This window comes from Hesperophylax consimilis, chromosome 12, assembly GCF_061612785.1.
Source record: "Hesperophylax consimilis isolate HC1 chromosome 12, BYU_Hcon_1.0, whole genome shotgun sequence".
NCBI classification, from domain to species: Eukaryota; Metazoa; Arthropoda; class Insecta; order Trichoptera; family Limnephilidae; genus Hesperophylax; species Hesperophylax consimilis.
Window position 1 is genome coordinate 18,162,086 of NC_142847.1, and position 17,916 is coordinate 18,180,001.

General features: G+C 33.2%; 1 protein-coding gene across 1 annotated transcript; it reads left to right on the forward strand.

The window, feature by feature from the left end:
- The first annotated feature begins 304 nt into the window (after positions 1–304).
- Positions 305–17,613, forward strand: LOC149419269 (cytochrome P450 9e2-like). The gene is made up of 10 exons (XM_089638185.1): positions 305–508; positions 9,189–9,447; positions 10,522–10,682; positions 11,158–11,304; positions 11,976–12,181; positions 12,779–13,016; positions 15,436–15,657; positions 15,853–15,947; positions 16,716–16,884; positions 17,193–17,613. The coding sequence occupies exons 2-10, from the start codon at positions 9,224–9,226 to the stop codon at positions 17,360–17,362; spliced, it is 1,632 nt and encodes a 543-aa protein (XP_089494311.1). The 5' UTR covers positions 305–508; positions 9,189–9,223; the 3' UTR covers positions 17,363–17,613.
- The last annotated feature ends 303 nt before the right edge of the window (positions 17,614–17,916 follow it).

A 17,916-nucleotide genomic window follows, 5' to 3' on the forward strand; every position in this document is an offset into this window, starting at 1 on the left:
AAACAGTAGACAGTAACATGTACTAAGCACTAAGCAATAAGACAGTATATCGAGTTTCATAATCAAAAACACAGTTTAGATGAGGCATGTATTGTGTTTTTGCTTATTATGTTTTGTGACAAATCGCGAAGTAATCGAAATGTATGTTAGATTAACCTGACGACAAGCTACTTTGGTTAAAACAAATCGGTCTTTTCTTAGTAAGACTGCTGAACCTGGGAATAATTTTGAATAAGTTTTTAGGGAATTTATTTTCTCAACGCCACAACACTTGTTATGAATAGCAAAACAACTTTATCATTATCTTCACGGGAATGGTGATGGCGTTATAACTCCGTAATATAAAACAAATAAAACAATATCTCTATTGAGATTACTACCTCATATTTTAGTGCAAGTCGAAATGACAATCAGTTTATTTTCGGTATCACTGTGATAAGGTACTTCGTTAAGGTGTTGTGATAGAGTAGAGATCTTTATTCTATGGATGTTGTTTACTAAAATTCAGGTAAAAAAACCATTTACTTAGTAAAAACTTATTCGAACTTTCGAACCAATATACAATCAAATTCCATACAGAGATGGTGTCTAGTACCTACCTAGACACATAATTTGTTGATTTTGTGCTATTTTTTTATTAGTTTCAATGGTAAATTTTGTACATGATGTAGGTATAAAGTATAAATTCAAATACAGGGTGGAGCAAAAGTAATCACCCGACCTTCTTTTGCTGTAATTTTTTATTTTATGATAAACTTTGGTACTGCTTGTTATTCCGCGTTTTTGCGGAGTAAACCGATTTATGTCTTATGGATTTGTATTCTGCGTTTGTTTACTTTATAAATATTAACATTGAATTGAGATTTGGCGCTATTTGCAAAAGTTATAGCGTTTTCCAATAGGGTGATTACTTTTGCCCCTACCTGTGTTTTCGTAGTCCTCATCACTAAGGTTTCAGGTTTCGTGTTCGGAGGCAGCTTGTGGTTAGAATTGACGGTTAGACGTTTTCATTCCAACGAAATTGAATAGTTGTTCTAAAGGTTCAAACAAATTGGAAAAACTAAATATATTTTAACGCCATACAGATTTTGTTAAAAAAATTAGCTTGGTCTCTACAGCAAAATAATATCAATAAACTATAAAAAATATTTTTACTATTTTTCACCATAATAAGTCTGGACGGTCTGGGCCCTCTGATTGGTCGAATTCAAATAATATGTTTCGGTTAAATTCCGCTAACTTGAAAATTAAGACCCAATTTCATACTAAAATAGGATCACCAGATTTCTTCAAAAGCATCGTTTCTGCTCATATAATTTTTGGATAATATCGAAGAAAATATGTTTTAGAAAGTTCACAATCCATTGGATTAATTACATTACAGTAAAAATTATCCACAATTGCGTTTTATATATTTGACGTTTGTCAAGAATCAAACATTCTAAGGTTCCTTAAAAATGTCAATCCCTCCTTTACCGGCCGCTGGAGTAGTTTCCCTATTGGCCGACAGAGCGCATTAGAGCGATTTACAAATGCGTACAATTTCATTTATTCAAAAAACGGTAATTATTTAATAAAATAAAATACTTTTTTGTTTTAAAACCACGATATTTATTAATTTAAGAACCGACCGGTTTCGCTTTACTTAAGCATCATCAGGGTACAAATTAATACTAAACAAGAAGTACATAATGTGTGTATATATATAACAAAATATAGAGGGAGACAACATGATACAAATATAAGCAACACAAAGACGGTCATAAAATACATTAACATTAGTGCACAAGTAATGGAAAAACCGCTAGATAATTATGTAGACTAATGGGTTACATCAATAAATCGGGAGAAACAAAGCATCAACTGGCATGGTGGTAAGGAGGTAAGGAGAACTGGGAATTTTTTTATGGGTTTATTGGAAACAGACCTAATATTGGACTACTTGATATGTCTAATTGATTATTAAGTATCTGACTATTGGTTTTTACAGCTTTTTTAATTTCTAGTGCCTCTAAGTTGTTTAGTCTGTTACCATGCCCGTTTTTATGTAAGATCTTAGCACCGGTGCTATGACAGAATGTATGATCTTTATCGATCAAATGATTTGCGAATTCGGAAAAGCCGTTATTATTGAGACAACGAAGATGCTCCTTTATCCTAATATTAACATTACGTGATGTCTTACCGATATAGAAAGCCGAACAATTATTGCAATTTAATTTATAAATCCCCGAATGACTTAATTTATCGTCCTTATCTTTAGAATTAATTAGAAATTTACCTATATTATTATTAGTATAAAAGGCCGGTTTGACTTCAGAAGGAAGGTTTTTTACACTTAAGGTAGAAAAGTGATTAATAAATAAAATTCGCCGCCATTGATAATTAATATTATTATCATTGGTTTGAGGACAAGGACTAGCGAAGAGGAAGCGATTAATGGCTATTTGTTTTAGCTTTTTATTTAAGATAAAATCAATAAAATTTGATTCATAGCCATTATTTACTGCTATGTTTTTAATTAGTTTTAGTTCACTATCAAAATTACTATCGGACATTGGAATTGTGACTAAACGATGGACCATTGAATGGAATGCGGAGTGCTTATGTGAAATAGGGTGATTGGAGGTGCTGTGTATGACAACGTCAGTATAGGAGGGTTTACGAAAAATGTTAAAATTAATTCTGTTATTAACAATCGATAAGGTAAGGTCCAAAAAATTTAAGGTTGAATTTATGCCTATTTCTAATGTGAATTTAATCTTATTATGAAAAGAGTTTATAAGATTGAGGAAGGAATTCAGTTGACGCTTAGTCCCTGTCCATATACACAAAACATCATCAACGTATCTTTTCCAGTACAAGACATTTTTAATAAGATGTGAGGTACTAGATAAAATTTTTTCCTCTAAGTTATCCATGAATATATCAGCAATCAGAGGACTGGTAGGGCTCCCCATAGCTAGGCCGTCACGTTGCTGATATATAAAATTATTAAATTTAAAATAATTTTGATTCAGGCATATATTAAACAAGGAAGTTAAATCTTTTATAAAATCTATAGAGAGATCGGAACTATTTAATAAATCAGAAATTAAACATTTACTCTCTTCTATGGGAACATTGGGGAACAAATTTACAACATCAAAAGAAATTAGTGTAGAATTACTAGGGAGAATCATATCTTTCAATTCTTCTACTAATGAAAAAGAGTTTTTAAGGGTATGTTTAGGTGAAAAAACATTGGTATTTTGAAACACATTAGTAATAACGGATGATATTTTAAAATTTGGGGCATTACAAGATGAAACTACTGGCCTGACGGGGCAATTATTCTTGTGTATTTTAAGGAACCCATATAATTTAGGAGTTTTGGGATTTTTAGTTAAAAATTTAGAATCATATCACAAAGTTAAATTTTTAACTAAAAAATTGTTTAATATATGCCTGAATCAAAATTATTTTTAATTTAATAATTTTATATATCAGCAACGTGACGGCCTAGCTATGGGGAGCCCTACCAGTCCTCTGATTGCTGATATATTCATGGATAACTTAGAGGAAAAAATTTTATCTAGTACCTCACATCTTATTAAAAATGTCTTGTACTGGAAAAGATACGTTGATGATGTTTTGTGTATATGGACAGGGACTAAGCGTCAACTGAATTCCTTCCTCAATCTTATAAACTCTTTTCATAATAAGATTAAATTCACATTAGAAATAGGCATAAATTCAACCTTAAATTTTTTGGACCTTACCTTATCGATTGTTAATAACAGAATTAATTTTAACATTTTTCGTAAACCCTCCTATACTGACGTTGTCATACACAGCACCTCCAATCACCCTATTTCACATAAGCACTCCGCATTCCATTCAATGGTCCATCGTTTAGTCACAATTCCAATGTCCGATAGTAATTTTGATAGTGAACTAAAACTAATTAAAAACATAGCAGTAAATAATGGCTATGAATCAAATTTTATTGATTTTATCTTAAATAAAAAGCTAAAACAAATAGCCATTAATCGCTTCCTCTTCGCTAGTCCTTGTCCTCAAACCAATGATAATAATATTAATTATCAATGGCGGCGAATTTTATTTATTAATCACTTTTCTACCTTAAGTGTAAAAAACCTTCCTTCTGAAGTCAAACCGGCCTTTTATACTAATAATAATATAGGTAAATTTCTAATTAATTCTAAAGATAAGGACGATAAATTAAGTCATTCGGGGATTTATAAATTAAATTGCAATAATTGTTCGGCTTTCTATATCGGTAAGACATCACGTAATGTTAATATTAGGATAAAGGAGCATCTTCGTTGTCTCAATAATAACGGCTTTTCCGAATTCGCAAATCATTTGATCGATAAAGATCATACATTCTGTCATAGCACCGGTGCTAAGATCTTACATAAAAACGGGCATGGTAACAGACTAAACAACTTAGAGGCACTAGAAATTAAAAAAGCTGTAAAAACCAATAGTCAGATACTTAATAATCAATTAGACATATCAAGTAGTCCAATATTAGGTCTGTTTCCAATAAACCCATAAAAAAATTCCCAGTTCTCCTTACCTCCTTACCACCATGCCAGTTGATGCTTTGTTTCTCCCGATTTATTGATGTAACCCATTAGTCTACATAATTATCTAGCGGTTTTTCCATTACTTGTGCACTAATGTTAATGTATTTTATGACCGTCTTTGTGTTGCTTATATTTGTATCATGTTGTCTCCCTCTATATTTTGTTATATATATACACACATTATGTACTTCTTGTTTAGTATTAATTTGTACCCTGATGATGCTTAAGTAAAGCGAAACCGGTCGGTTCTTAAATTAATAAATATCGTGGTTTTAAAACAAAAAAGTATTTTATTTTATTAAATATGTCAAACCACAAAGTGATTGCTTTCTACAATAATGGTAATTATTTACGTGAAACTACCGTTTTAATACGCATTTACAAATAAAACAAACATTCGACCATAAACAACAACTCTTTGCATGTACGATTTTGAAAAATATTGATATTTTATATTATTTACGTAAATAATAATTTCGTCGCACTATTTTGACAGAACACCGATATGATATACGCGGAAGTATATGCACTGCCAACCCAATAAAATAACATGAAAGACAATCGGAAGATAGAAACGCTTCGTTGATTGTAAAATTAGCCAGCAAATCTCTAATCTGACATGTACTTATAATAATAATATTTCAAAATTATTTTTAATTTAATAATTTTATATATCAGCAACGTGACGGCCTAGCTATGGGGAGCCCTACCAGTCCTCTGATTGCTGATATATTCATGGATAACTTAGAGGAAAAAATTTTATCTAGTACCTCACATCTTATTAAAAATGTCTTGTACTGGAAAAGATACGTTGATGATGTTTTGTGTATATGGACAGGGACTAAGCGTCAACTGAATTCCTTCCTCAATCTTATAAACTCTTTTCATAATAAGATTAAATTCACATTAGAAATAGGCATAAATTCAACCTTAAATTTTTTGGACCTTACCTTATCGATTGTTAATAACAGAATTAATTTTAACATTTTTCGTAAACCCTCCTATACTGACGTTGTCATACACAGCACCTCCAATCACCCTATTTCACATAAGCACTCCGCATTCCATTCAATGGTCCATCGTTTAGTCACAATTCCAATGTCCGATAGTAATTTTGATAGTGAACTAAAACTAATTAAAAACATAGCAGTAAATAATGGCTATGAATCAAATTTTATTGATTTTATCTTAAATAAAAAGCTAAAACAAATAGCCATTAATCGCTTCCTCTTCGCTAGTCCTTGTCCTCAAACCAATGATAATAATATTAATTATCAATGGCGGCGAATTTTATTTATTAATCACTTTTCTACCTTAAGTGTAAAAAACCTTCCTTCTGAAGTCAAACCGGCCTTTTATACTAATAATAATATAGGTAAATTTCTAATTAATTCTAAAGATAAGGACGATAAATTAAGTCATTCGGGGATTTATAAATTAAATTGCAATAATTGTTCGGCTTTCTATATCGGTAAGACATCACGTAATGTTAATATTAGGATAAAGGAGCATCTTCGTTGTCTCAATAATAACGGCTTTTCCGAATTCGCAAATCATTTGATCGATAAAGATCATACATTCTGTCATAGCACCGGTGCTAAGATCTTACATAAAAACGGGCATGGTAACAGACTAAACAACTTAGAGGCACTAGAAATTAAAAAAGCTGTAAAAACCAATAGTCAGATACTTAATAATCAATTAGACATATCAAGTAGTCCAATATTAGGTCTGTTTCCAATAAACCCATAAAAAAATTCCCAGTTCTCCTTACCTCCTTACCACCATGCCAGTTGATGCTTTGTTTCTCCCGATTTATTGATGTAACCCATTAGTCTACATAATTATCTAGCGGTTTTTCCATTACTTGTGCACTAATGTTAATGTATTTTATGACCGTCTTTGTGTTGCTTATATTTGTATCATGTTGTCTCCCTCTATATTTTGTTATATATATACACACATTATGTACTTCTTGTTTAGTATTAATTTGTACCCTGATGATGCTTAAGTAAAGCGAAACCGGTCGGTTCTTAAATTAATAAATATCGTGGTTTTAAAACAAAAAAGTATTTTATTTTATTAAATATGTCAAACCACAAAGTGATTGCTTTCTACAATAATGGTAATTATTTACGTGAAACTACCGTTTTAATACGCATTTACAAATAAAACAAACATTCGACCATAAACAACAACTCTTTGCATGTACGATTTTGAAAAATATTGATATTTTATATTATTTACGTAAATAATAATTTCGTCGCACTATTTTGACAGAACACCGATATGATATACGCGGAAGTATATGCACTGCCAACCCAATAAAATAACATGAAAGACAATCGGAAGATAGAAACGCTTCGTTGATTGTAAAATTAGCCAGCAAATCTCTAATCTGACATGTACTTATAATAATAATATTTGGCTAATTTATATAGCGCCGTTTTCGTGAGAAATCACCTCAAGGGCGCTGTATAATAAAACAATCATTTTGCCAGGTATAAAATATTTATATAATATATATTAAGGTATTATTCAGAATCGCTGGACAAGGATAATACGGAATATTTTTAAATAAAACCTTCGGATTTACCTTAATTAATATAAAAGGTATCTGAATGCATTTGGGATTTTTTTTTAATTTTAGCATTTTAATTTTTAATTACGTAAAATTAAAATTCGCTTTCTTTGTATTGAATGACAGCCGGAATAATGTCTATTGATGAAATTTTCTGTTTTTGGTATTCTTGATATGAGTGGCTAGAATTTTTACCATTTACTCTATGCAAATACTAGGTAGGTGGTACTATTTTAGCCAAGCTCGAAAAATAAAATAAAGGTATTTAGGTTTGTTTTACAAGTAAGGAAATATTTAAAAAAGGTTTTTATAGGTTAGGATAGGTTAGATTAGGTTTTGCTAGGTTGGGTTAGGTTAGGTTGGATTAGTATAGTTCAAGTTAGTTTATAGGTTAGGTTAGATTAAGTTGGATTATTATGGGTTAGGATAAGTCAGGTTATGTTAGGTTAGGTAACGTTAGTTTGGGTTATTATGGGTTAGGTTAGGTTGGGTTATTATAGGTTAGGTTGGATTTTTATAGGTTAGGTTATGTTAAGATAGGTAAGGTTAGGATTGGTTCAGTTAGGTTAGGTTGGGTTAGGTTAGATTGGATTATTATAGGTTAGGTTAGGTTGGATTATTATAGGTGAGGTTAGGTTAGGTCAGGTTAGATTATTATAGGTTAGGATAGGATAAAGGTTAGGTTGGATTATTATAGGTTAGGTTAGGACATAGGTTAGGTTGGATTATTATAGGTTAGACCGGATTATTACAGGTTAGGTTAGGTTAGGTTAGGTTATTATAGGTTAGGTTAGGTTCGGTTATTATAGGTTAGGTTATTATAGGTGAGGTTAAATAAAATAATAATGATAATAATAGTATTTAATAATTATTCGGGAAAGGTAAAGTTTTACCCGAACAACTGTCATTCTTATTATGCCTAAACTCCTTCCTGTTCCGTGTTTCAACAATATATACTCACCCTCTCTCTGTGAATGAGAGTTTTTCATTCAAATTCACGGGATCGAGTTATAATAAGAATCTTATAAGAATGTTTACTGTTGTTTTGTTCAGTTCTTCAGATTTTGACCAATAAACCGATTCATTAAGATAAGAACGAATATAGCGAAACCGATTTGTCCTGCAACCAAGATTTTATGTGTATGACACGGTTAAATCCATTTTTTTTTTATTATTCCTTTTTAAAAAAATTTAAACGGTTTTTTATTTTGGGAAACCGGAACGCTTTCAGTTTTGGGAAAAAGAAACCTATGAAGTTTCACTAAAACACATATTTGGACAAATTACTAATTTTACAAATTACTAATTTAGAGTGATTACTAATTTGGATAGATTGCTTTGAGAAGATCAGGGTTGTAAAATATAAAGGTTAACACTAGATATTTATTGTTATTAAGTTATTTAGAGAACTCCATTTAATGTGTTATAACAATTACTACGTATAACAGCTGTTTCGCCTTCCAAAGTCATTATCAAACATCGGAAGGTGACACAGCCGTCACACGTAATAATAATTACACAGCAAAACAAAAAATATAGTTTTTATAGATTACATAATAATATTATGGTACCTTCTATTTTATAATATCTTAAGAAAAATGTCTGAGGCTGCCAAGTATATTTTAATTTCTATACCAATCTACAGTTTTATTCCGAGGTTGAAGAAAATTTGCACACTTGACCTTCAAAACAACGGAAAGATCACCGCCTATGTCTGATTTTGAAAAATCTGTGTAAAGCCCGAGCAACGCCGGGGATCATTTTGATAGTTGAATATAAAGAAAGTAAAAACTAGAAAAAAAGTTAACAGCATAATTTTTTTCCCAGGGAAATTCTTGAAAAGTAGTTAACTACATAAAAATTACATTGGACATAAAAACAATATTATTATATCCAATGGACATTTTACATAGGTAATAAGTATTGCATAATAAATAATAATTGGACTGTTTCTTGGGTAGATGTTTTACTATTTATATTAATTATGTATTTCATGTTTTGTTTTTTTTCAGATTGCTGCACATAAGTTCTTCTAAAAGAATCAACAATGTTTTCATGGACTGTTTCTTGGGTAGATGTTCTACTATTTCTCGGAGCAATAGTGGGGCTGATATATTATTTGACTACCAAAACATTTGGTTTCTTTGACAAACATGGAGTCAAAAGCATTAAGCCATATCCGTTGGTTGGCAATATGCTTCCCCTGGTGCTAGGAAAGGAACACATCAACGAGATTATTGGGAATATCTATAATACATTTAAGGATGATAAGTAAGTTAGTTCATTTAAAAGTTTAGGCAAACTGCCGGTAGATAAACTAACTACAACAGCTTCTATTGTTTGTAAGATATGTACCTAAACAAGCACTTACAATGCATAATAAAAGGCAAAGACACCAATTATTTTGTACGAGTAGGTACATATGTGCCACTGATCAAATTTGAATTGATCGATTGTTTGAGATATATTAAAAAACTAGTTTAGACCAGTAGTGAAAAATTATGTGATATTATAATTGTTATTTTAAATAAATAATAATTAAAAATTAAATGAAAAAATTGCCAACTTCTTCTACGCTGACCATTAGATTAGTTAGAATGGCGGCATAAACCACTATACGTAGTGAAAATAATAAGAATTATGTGCACAAGTCGACACGACACTAGGTAGACTTTTTGAATTTGTATGGATTTTTTAAATAGTTGTTAACTGTCGCCGTAGCTAAACTGCTTGGACAGGATCACACAGTATTACCATTGGCAAGAGTTAAATCTCCAAATAGTATAAAACAAAGTTTCTATCCGCGTCTGTCTGTTTGTGCCTTTAGTTCTTCTAAACTATGCAACGGATGTTGATAGGGTTTTCACTATCATTTAGAAAATTTATTCCGGAAGGTTTATATAATTGTTGTGTTCCCACAAACAGTTCTCCAACTCGTCGTGGAAGGGGATTTTAAATAATAGGTTCTGTGTGTTAAATCAGGGATTTATTAGTTCTTCGCATATTACGATGGTGACTCGATACTCGACCTAACTAGGAGCTGGCTAAATGTGATCTGAGACACTTAGTTTGTCTGGGAGCATTCTAACTGGTCCTGGCGACTACTGGCTACTAGCTGCCATCTTGCGTACTTCCACGCAAGCTCTATGCACTGCCCTCTATGAGTGCATCTGTGAAGCTCTTACTTCCCAACAATAATACATGGATATACTATTTATTGAAAGTAGACAAATGTCTAAAAAGCTAGTTTCACAATAAAATACACCCTTTCCCCTTACATCACTGATGTTATTCAAACTGAAGGTTATTGTATTCATTGTATTGCATTCCATTATTTGATTTTAGAGTATGCGGTATGTACAATTTCACCAACCCTGCATTGATATTAAAAGATTTGGATCTTATAAAGCGCATTACTGTAAAAGATTTTGATCATTTCACCGACCACTTCCCAGTACCGGTTGAGACCGATCCACTTTTCTTCTATAATCTGTTCAGTTTAAGAGGTAAGTTCACTTAAATGAAAAGATAAATTACTTAATTCAATTACGTTTTAGTCAAAGGTGTCCACACTTTTTGGCAAGAAAATTTGCCATGATGCTTGACTGCAGATAAAAAGTTGATAAAATAGTTGACGGTTAACGTAGGTAATGTAGACAAGTTAGTGGAAGCTGTCAAAAAATTCAAAATGTTAATAGTACCTAAGTATGGTAGCATCAACATTTTTATTTTCGTTGTATCTACCTATTACCTTAAAGTTGTTTGGCACCGAAAAAGAGTTGAATGTATTACTTATAAGTATTTTGAAACCAAAATACAATATTTAACAAAACTTTCTAGTTCATAAAATGGAATATTTGAATATTGGAAACAAGTTGATTAAATTACACCATGTACAGGTCCTAGAAATATGTATTTTTTAAAAAATACATATAGAATTTACAGGTACTAAAAATATATATTTTCACATCTTTGCTTTAGGGGAAAAATGGCATAGCATGAGAAGCATTCTGAGTCCCGCCTTCACAGGCTCCAAGATGAAAGAGATGATGCCGTTTGTAAACGAATGCACGGAGCATTTCATAGAATACTTGAAAAAGGAGTCTGACTCTCCCAGCGTCAAAAATGGTGAGTGAATAAGTTATAATAAAGCCGATACAAGTTTTTCGACATTCTATAAAAGTGATGGTTTGGGTGGAAAAAAATTGCATTAGCATGCAGAAAATATGTTAATTCTGTGGAATGTTGACTGAAGATTTCCTACCAGAAATCCATGGGTACAACACTATGACTTGGATGCAGCAAAGTAACTATACCTGTCATAAAAGAAATGTTCCCGAAAACTGATTTCGCAAAGAGGTGATAGATTGCTTCGTCACTTGGTAACCGACTTCATTCATAGTCGTTTGTTATTAATTATATGTTTACGTGCCATTCGGCCGTCTTCTCAGTCTCTTGTCAAATTACAATTTGTATTAATGTATTTAATTACCTGTTACAATAGTACCCGTTAATCATTTTGACGATGATAAGTTTTATACGATTACATTCAGCGTAAAGGCGGTAAATGCCAAAATAGATATCTGCATTACCGACAGTTAACTGACCTTCAAGCTAAATAGCTTATCTGCCGTGTGTATAGATCATGCAACATACATCGTGCACCATTTTTCGCGTCTTTACAGCACTCGGTTTTGTCGATTCCTTACCGAATACCGACCTGACATTGTTCATTGAGACAGACCGGGACGGTTTATATATTAAATGAAGTTTCAGGAATGATGTATTTATTTTCTCAGGAAAGGGCTACATGGAATTAGAGATGAAGGAACTAGTGTCCAAATTGACCAATGATGTTATTGCATCTTGCGCATTTGGTCTGCAATCCGATTCCTTTAAGGACCCAGATAACAAGTTCAACAAAATGAGTAAAATTCTGACCAATATTGAATTGAAAGACGCGTTGAAGCTAATTCCAATGATCATGTTTCCAGTGCTGGGAAAGGTAAATACATTATACATAATGCTTTTAATTGAGTATGGAAAAAAAATTAACGACGCCCAGGAAGACATGGCACAGATATTTGAATCAAAAGAGTATAAAACCAGTCAGTGGCTGAGTTGGCATCACGTTTGGATCCCACCCAGGCGTAGTGAGTTAAATTCCTCGACTGGCTAAGTCCTCCATCACAACGCATTTTCTGCTTACTGTGGTGGTAGTAGGAGATTTTCAAATATTTTCAGGTTATTCGTAATCGGGGAATGTTTGTCTTTCTATGAACGTGAATAGCTTCGTCTAAAAATAAATAATTAAGCCGTCAAAAGGACAAACACAAAGGGTACGAAATCTTTTGTGATTATAATAATAAATTCGAAATCCTCCATTAGTGTGCAATTATTGCTTGATATTTGTTGGCACTAGTCTGCGAACAAATATCAAGAAATAACCCGCCTCTCGAGTGTGGACTATGCTAATGAAGCAAGAAACGTGTGTGAGATGGAATCGTGTAAAGTTCATAATCTCTAACTAACTTAATCATTTATACTCAAAGATGAGCTGAATGTAAATACCCCAAAACCTACATTACTCACTCAATTTTAGTTGGTGAAAGTGAAACTTATGAAGGACGAGGTAGCCAATTACTACAGGTCCTTAGTGATGGACATCATAAAGCAGAGAAATAAGTCCGGTTTCATTCGGAGAGACATGATCCACCTCCTGATGCTGGCCATGAAGGGATCCTTGCATGAGGAAAATTCCACGGAAGATGTACATGGAGATAATATTGGATTTGCAACTGTCGCGGAAGACTTGAAAGGAATGAACTCTGGCAAAAGAGGTGAGTACCTTATTTTAGTGAGATTCTTTTGATTGCACATTCACACCAAGAAATAATTTAAAAAATGCTAATAATCGATAAATTATCTGAAGGAATTTTAAAAATAAGATAAAAAGATCTTAAATTGATAAAGTATAATATTCTAATTTTTTTAGGTAAGTACAGGCAAGTATTAGGTAAGTATTTTAAAGATGACCGGTCGGTGGCCGAGTTGACATCACGTTTGGATCCCACCCAGGCGTAGTGTGTTCAATTCCTCGGCTGGCTAAGTCCTCCATCACAACACAAGCAACATTTTCAGCTTACTGTGGTGGTAGTAGGAGATTTTCAAATATTGTCAGGTTATTCGTAACCTGGGAATGTTTGTCTTTCTTTTAATTTTTCTTTTAAAAAATAAAAAAAATGATTTGTTTGTGTGTATTTGTGCAGGCCGTAGTAACGCTAGTTTCAAAAATGTTTTTCAAACTTTTTTGTCCTGTTTCAATTGTTAAAATGCCAAAAATCATTAATCAATTCTGTTTAAATTTAGACTCATTGAATTTCACAACGTTTTTTATTATTTTTTTCAGTTTCCTAAAGTCGGGTCTCCAGCCACCAAATGTTTTCAAAACATTGTAAAAAAACAAAAACATTGTGTCGGGGCTAAAACTTTTTTGTTTTTCTTCGGCCACGAAGAAACAAAAAAAAAGTGGGCCTGCCCACTGTTCTTGTTTGCACAAACATTTGATACAATTTTTGTGGTAATAGTGTCCCTGGAGATCAGACTTAACAAACAAAATTATTACTAAACTAGCTATACCCTGCCACGCACTGCTGTGGTTCAGTCTGTCTGTGCAGAAAAAGAAACAATAGCGTGTGTTGCTTTTACGTCCAACAGATGGCGATGTTTAAAAAATTAAGTTAAACCAAGTTCATTAAGTACCAACTTCACCAAAAGTGACATATGTCAAGTAAAAAGAAAGAAGAGAGAGACATAACTAATGCACAGGGGAATAAAGATAACCGAGGTTTTACCACTATAATATAATATTATAATATTATTACAAAACTATAATATTATTATAGTTTTGTATTGTCGGGGTAACAATGAACTTCAATGTAGGGACATATTATAAAATAATTGGCCGAACAAATGAGGTTATGTATTTACGTCATGTATCTGCTGAATGTTAACATAATGTTATTTTCAGTTTGATATTTGTTAAAGTGAACAATAATAATAACATGGAATCGTTGTTATATTACAAAGGAAAGTATCATGGACCTACATTTGCTTACATTAAAAAAAGTTAATATTAGCTACCTCAAAACACCAAAATACTATTTTGGGGATTTGTTGAGGAGACACAATGAAAGAGGTCACAGTGTTTTTATTGAGTCAGGGTGCAGCATGGGAGACGGTTTGGGTCGCGTGGATGTAGCGCTGGCCAGGGATGCTGAAGCCAGGGCGCTGTGATGATTCCGTAGGAGCTCATGGTTGAACCGTGCAGAGCCGGGAGTAGATTGTCCTGAGCGCGGCGGAGGATTGCAGGTCACTCGCGAGACTTGCAAATGTTGACTGACTAATGACTGACTGACTGACTCGCTGCAGCTTGGCTTATATAGCCAAATCGACGGCGGAAGTAGCTTCGCGAGACCGCTGGTAAACTGTCGGTTACTCACTAAATCTCGACGTTTCGATAATGCTTTAATTATGCCTAGGCGATTGCCTTGAACCTTCTGGCAGATGCGCGTAATGTACCTAGTCAAACTCGCAATTATATTGACGTAGGTAGTTCGTTCAGCGGCAAGTAGGTGCTCGTAGGCAGTAGGTAGCTGGCACATATTTACGTTACGCAATTAATTGTGCCTTGCAAAATGTCTCGTACGTTCGCGGACCATGCATTTTATACTGGCCGTCTTTTTGAGCATTCTAGGAGCGTCGATAGCTGCACTATGATAAAATATTATGTAAATTGCAATTTTTATAGCGCAGGCATCGCGTGGGAATGCTGTTCTTGTTCTACCGATATTTCGATGAAAGGTGCTTCAAGGAATTAGCGTCATTGATTCCTTCAGCACCGCTGCACAAACGTGGGCCCAACATTTGTGCACAGTTGACATTTGTCACATGAGAACGAGTCAATTCCTCTCTCCTACAACATGGATCTCTCCAAGACCCAGGTTCACTCCTTCCTTTCCATAAAGACCCTCCACACAGCATCTCCAAAGATAACATAGGCCCTGAAGTAAATTATTTCCGAAGTGAACGTTAAATAATAAAAAAAACAAAGGGCACAAAACTTTTTACCTCTCCCTTCTCTCCGGCCATTTTCAAAGTTTGCTTGCCTAACTCAAAGCTCACCGACTGCCACTGATATATGTTCATTATGTTACTTATTACATACCGGTATACATAGAGTTTTGGTTCAACTTTTAGTTTGGAAAGATGATGAGATAACCGCCCAAGCTGTGATCTTTCTATTTGCCGGGTATGAGACCATTTCCACTGCACTATCCTTCATGTGTTACGAGCTTGCACTTAATCCGGATGTCCAGACCAAACTCAGGGAGGAGATTGACCAGTACATTGAGCAAACAGGAGGAATGATCCAGTACAATGATATCCGTAACCTCTCTTACATGGACATGGTCATGTCAGGTTAGTATACTTTTCAAATCACCTTACTTCAAATGTTGGTGTTCCTCAGGGATCAATTTTATGACCACTACTATTCCAAATCCACATAAATTATGTTTCTCAACTAGTAAACTTATTCAAGCTTTTCCATGTTCGTCTATATTGGTTTACAAATAATTTATATACTTTTCAATGTTTTTTTGGCTCAAATTTCAGAAACTCTACGGATGTGGCCTCCCGTAGGAGCTTTGGATCGCTCTTGTGTTAAAGACTACACATTACCAATAAAAGTTAACAACCAAACCTATGTGGTAAGCTTTACACCAAATTTTCACTAGATAATTATTTATAATTACGTGGTAGAGGAATTATACAAAAAATGTCATAATATCTGAAACGCCTAGTTCGCCTCAGCAGAGTAGAGGTTTTATGCAAAAGCCCATAGGAAAAAAAAATATTATAAGCAATAATTATTAGCCTGAAACACAAATAAAAATCTTATGGGAAAAAATAATAAATGCCGCCGACAGGAAATGAACCCGCACCTTCTGATTGCCGGTACCACGGAACCACTGAGCCACGTCGGCTTATTTTTAACTGCCAAATAATTCAATAAATACTAGAATTTCATTCAACAAATATTGATTTAAAAAAAATACCTGAAAACAACCATTATAATAACTTGTTATCCTTTATGCTTTGCATAAAACCTTGTTTTGTAAACATATTATGTTTGCATTTAATAAATAAAAGTTGATAATAATTGAAATAAAATGTTATTAAAATAAAATTTATTTTAAAAACGAATAAAAATCCAGAAATTGAAAACTACTTTTGTGTAAAGTAAATGGTGCTCAGGTATATCGGAATATCTATTGTAATTGAGTTTTAATTTGATGCGTCCATTCTATCTGCCTATCCCCGTTCGAAATGCTCTAATTCATTCTCTGATTGTTTCAAGGGAGTGAAAATTGATAAAAATAATATTTGGCTAAAGAAATCACCTCAAGGGCGCTGATATCAATAATAATCTATTTGTCATAATTTCATAGTAAGATATGGATACATTTTGATTAAAGGTTAAAAAGGGTGATATTGTGATGATACCGGTTCGAGCCATACAAAGAGATGAACAGTACTTCCCCAACCCGGAGAAATTTATTCCGGAAAGATTCTCAGATGAAAACAAGGGATCAATCAACCCAGAAAGTTTCCTTCCGTTTGGCATTGGTCCCAGAAGCTGTATTGGTAAGAACAATAATAAATATTAATTTTTATTTTTTGGAATAAATTTTGGAGTGAGGAAAACCTCAAATTGTAATATTTAATTATTGAAGACAATATTAGCAATTCCTAAACAAAAATCTGAAAAAGAGAAATCAGGAAAAGATAAGGTCAAATCTAGGACTCGAACCTAGGACCCTTGGCTTTCCCGGTCACTACCAACCGATCTAATGGGAAAAGAGTTATTTTACTGAACCTAGATGATGAGAATATGTCCGGATATAAGAAGTTAATTTGGATTGTTGAGTACAATATTTTAATATGTTTTCCAGGTAATCGGTTCGCCCTGATGGAAACCAAGATCATCATGTTCCACTTGCTCGCCAACTTCGAGATTGTTCAAACACCCAAGACTGAAATTCCCATCAAGATAAAGAGTCATACATTCAACCAGCACACCGTCAACGGCACCTGGCTGGGCTTGAAGAGACGATCAAACTGATACAAAGAGAATAAAAAAATATTTGACACACACAATATACAGGGTAGTCTCCATAATCCGAACAACCAAAAACTGAGTCAGTTCGATTTAACGATTTTCGGATAGTTGGGATCTTTCAGATACGGCTGGATTTTCGGAACATTCAAGAGTTTTCCTGAAGCTTTTTAGATGCTGCATAGTACATGAATCATATTTTTAATTTTTTATCATTGTATGATATAATTCATTAAATTACATAAATATATCCACTGTTTCAGAAATTTCATTCAACAACACCATTCCTCGTATTATCATATATTATACTATCATGTGGTATCTTGAAAAAGTTGTGGCTACGACTACGGCTGAGATTTTCAGGGACGTATAAGGCATAGCATTCCAAGAGGAATGGGCTTTCAATAGAGTTATGAATTATAAAACAAAATATTTCAAGATTTGGTTTCCAGGCTAAATCTATTTCTTGCCTCAAGTAAGTCTATATGGTGCTCGAACCTCGGATAAGTTCTATGCGTCTGCAAATAGACATAACTGAGGATTTTTTTCTGAATTTGTTT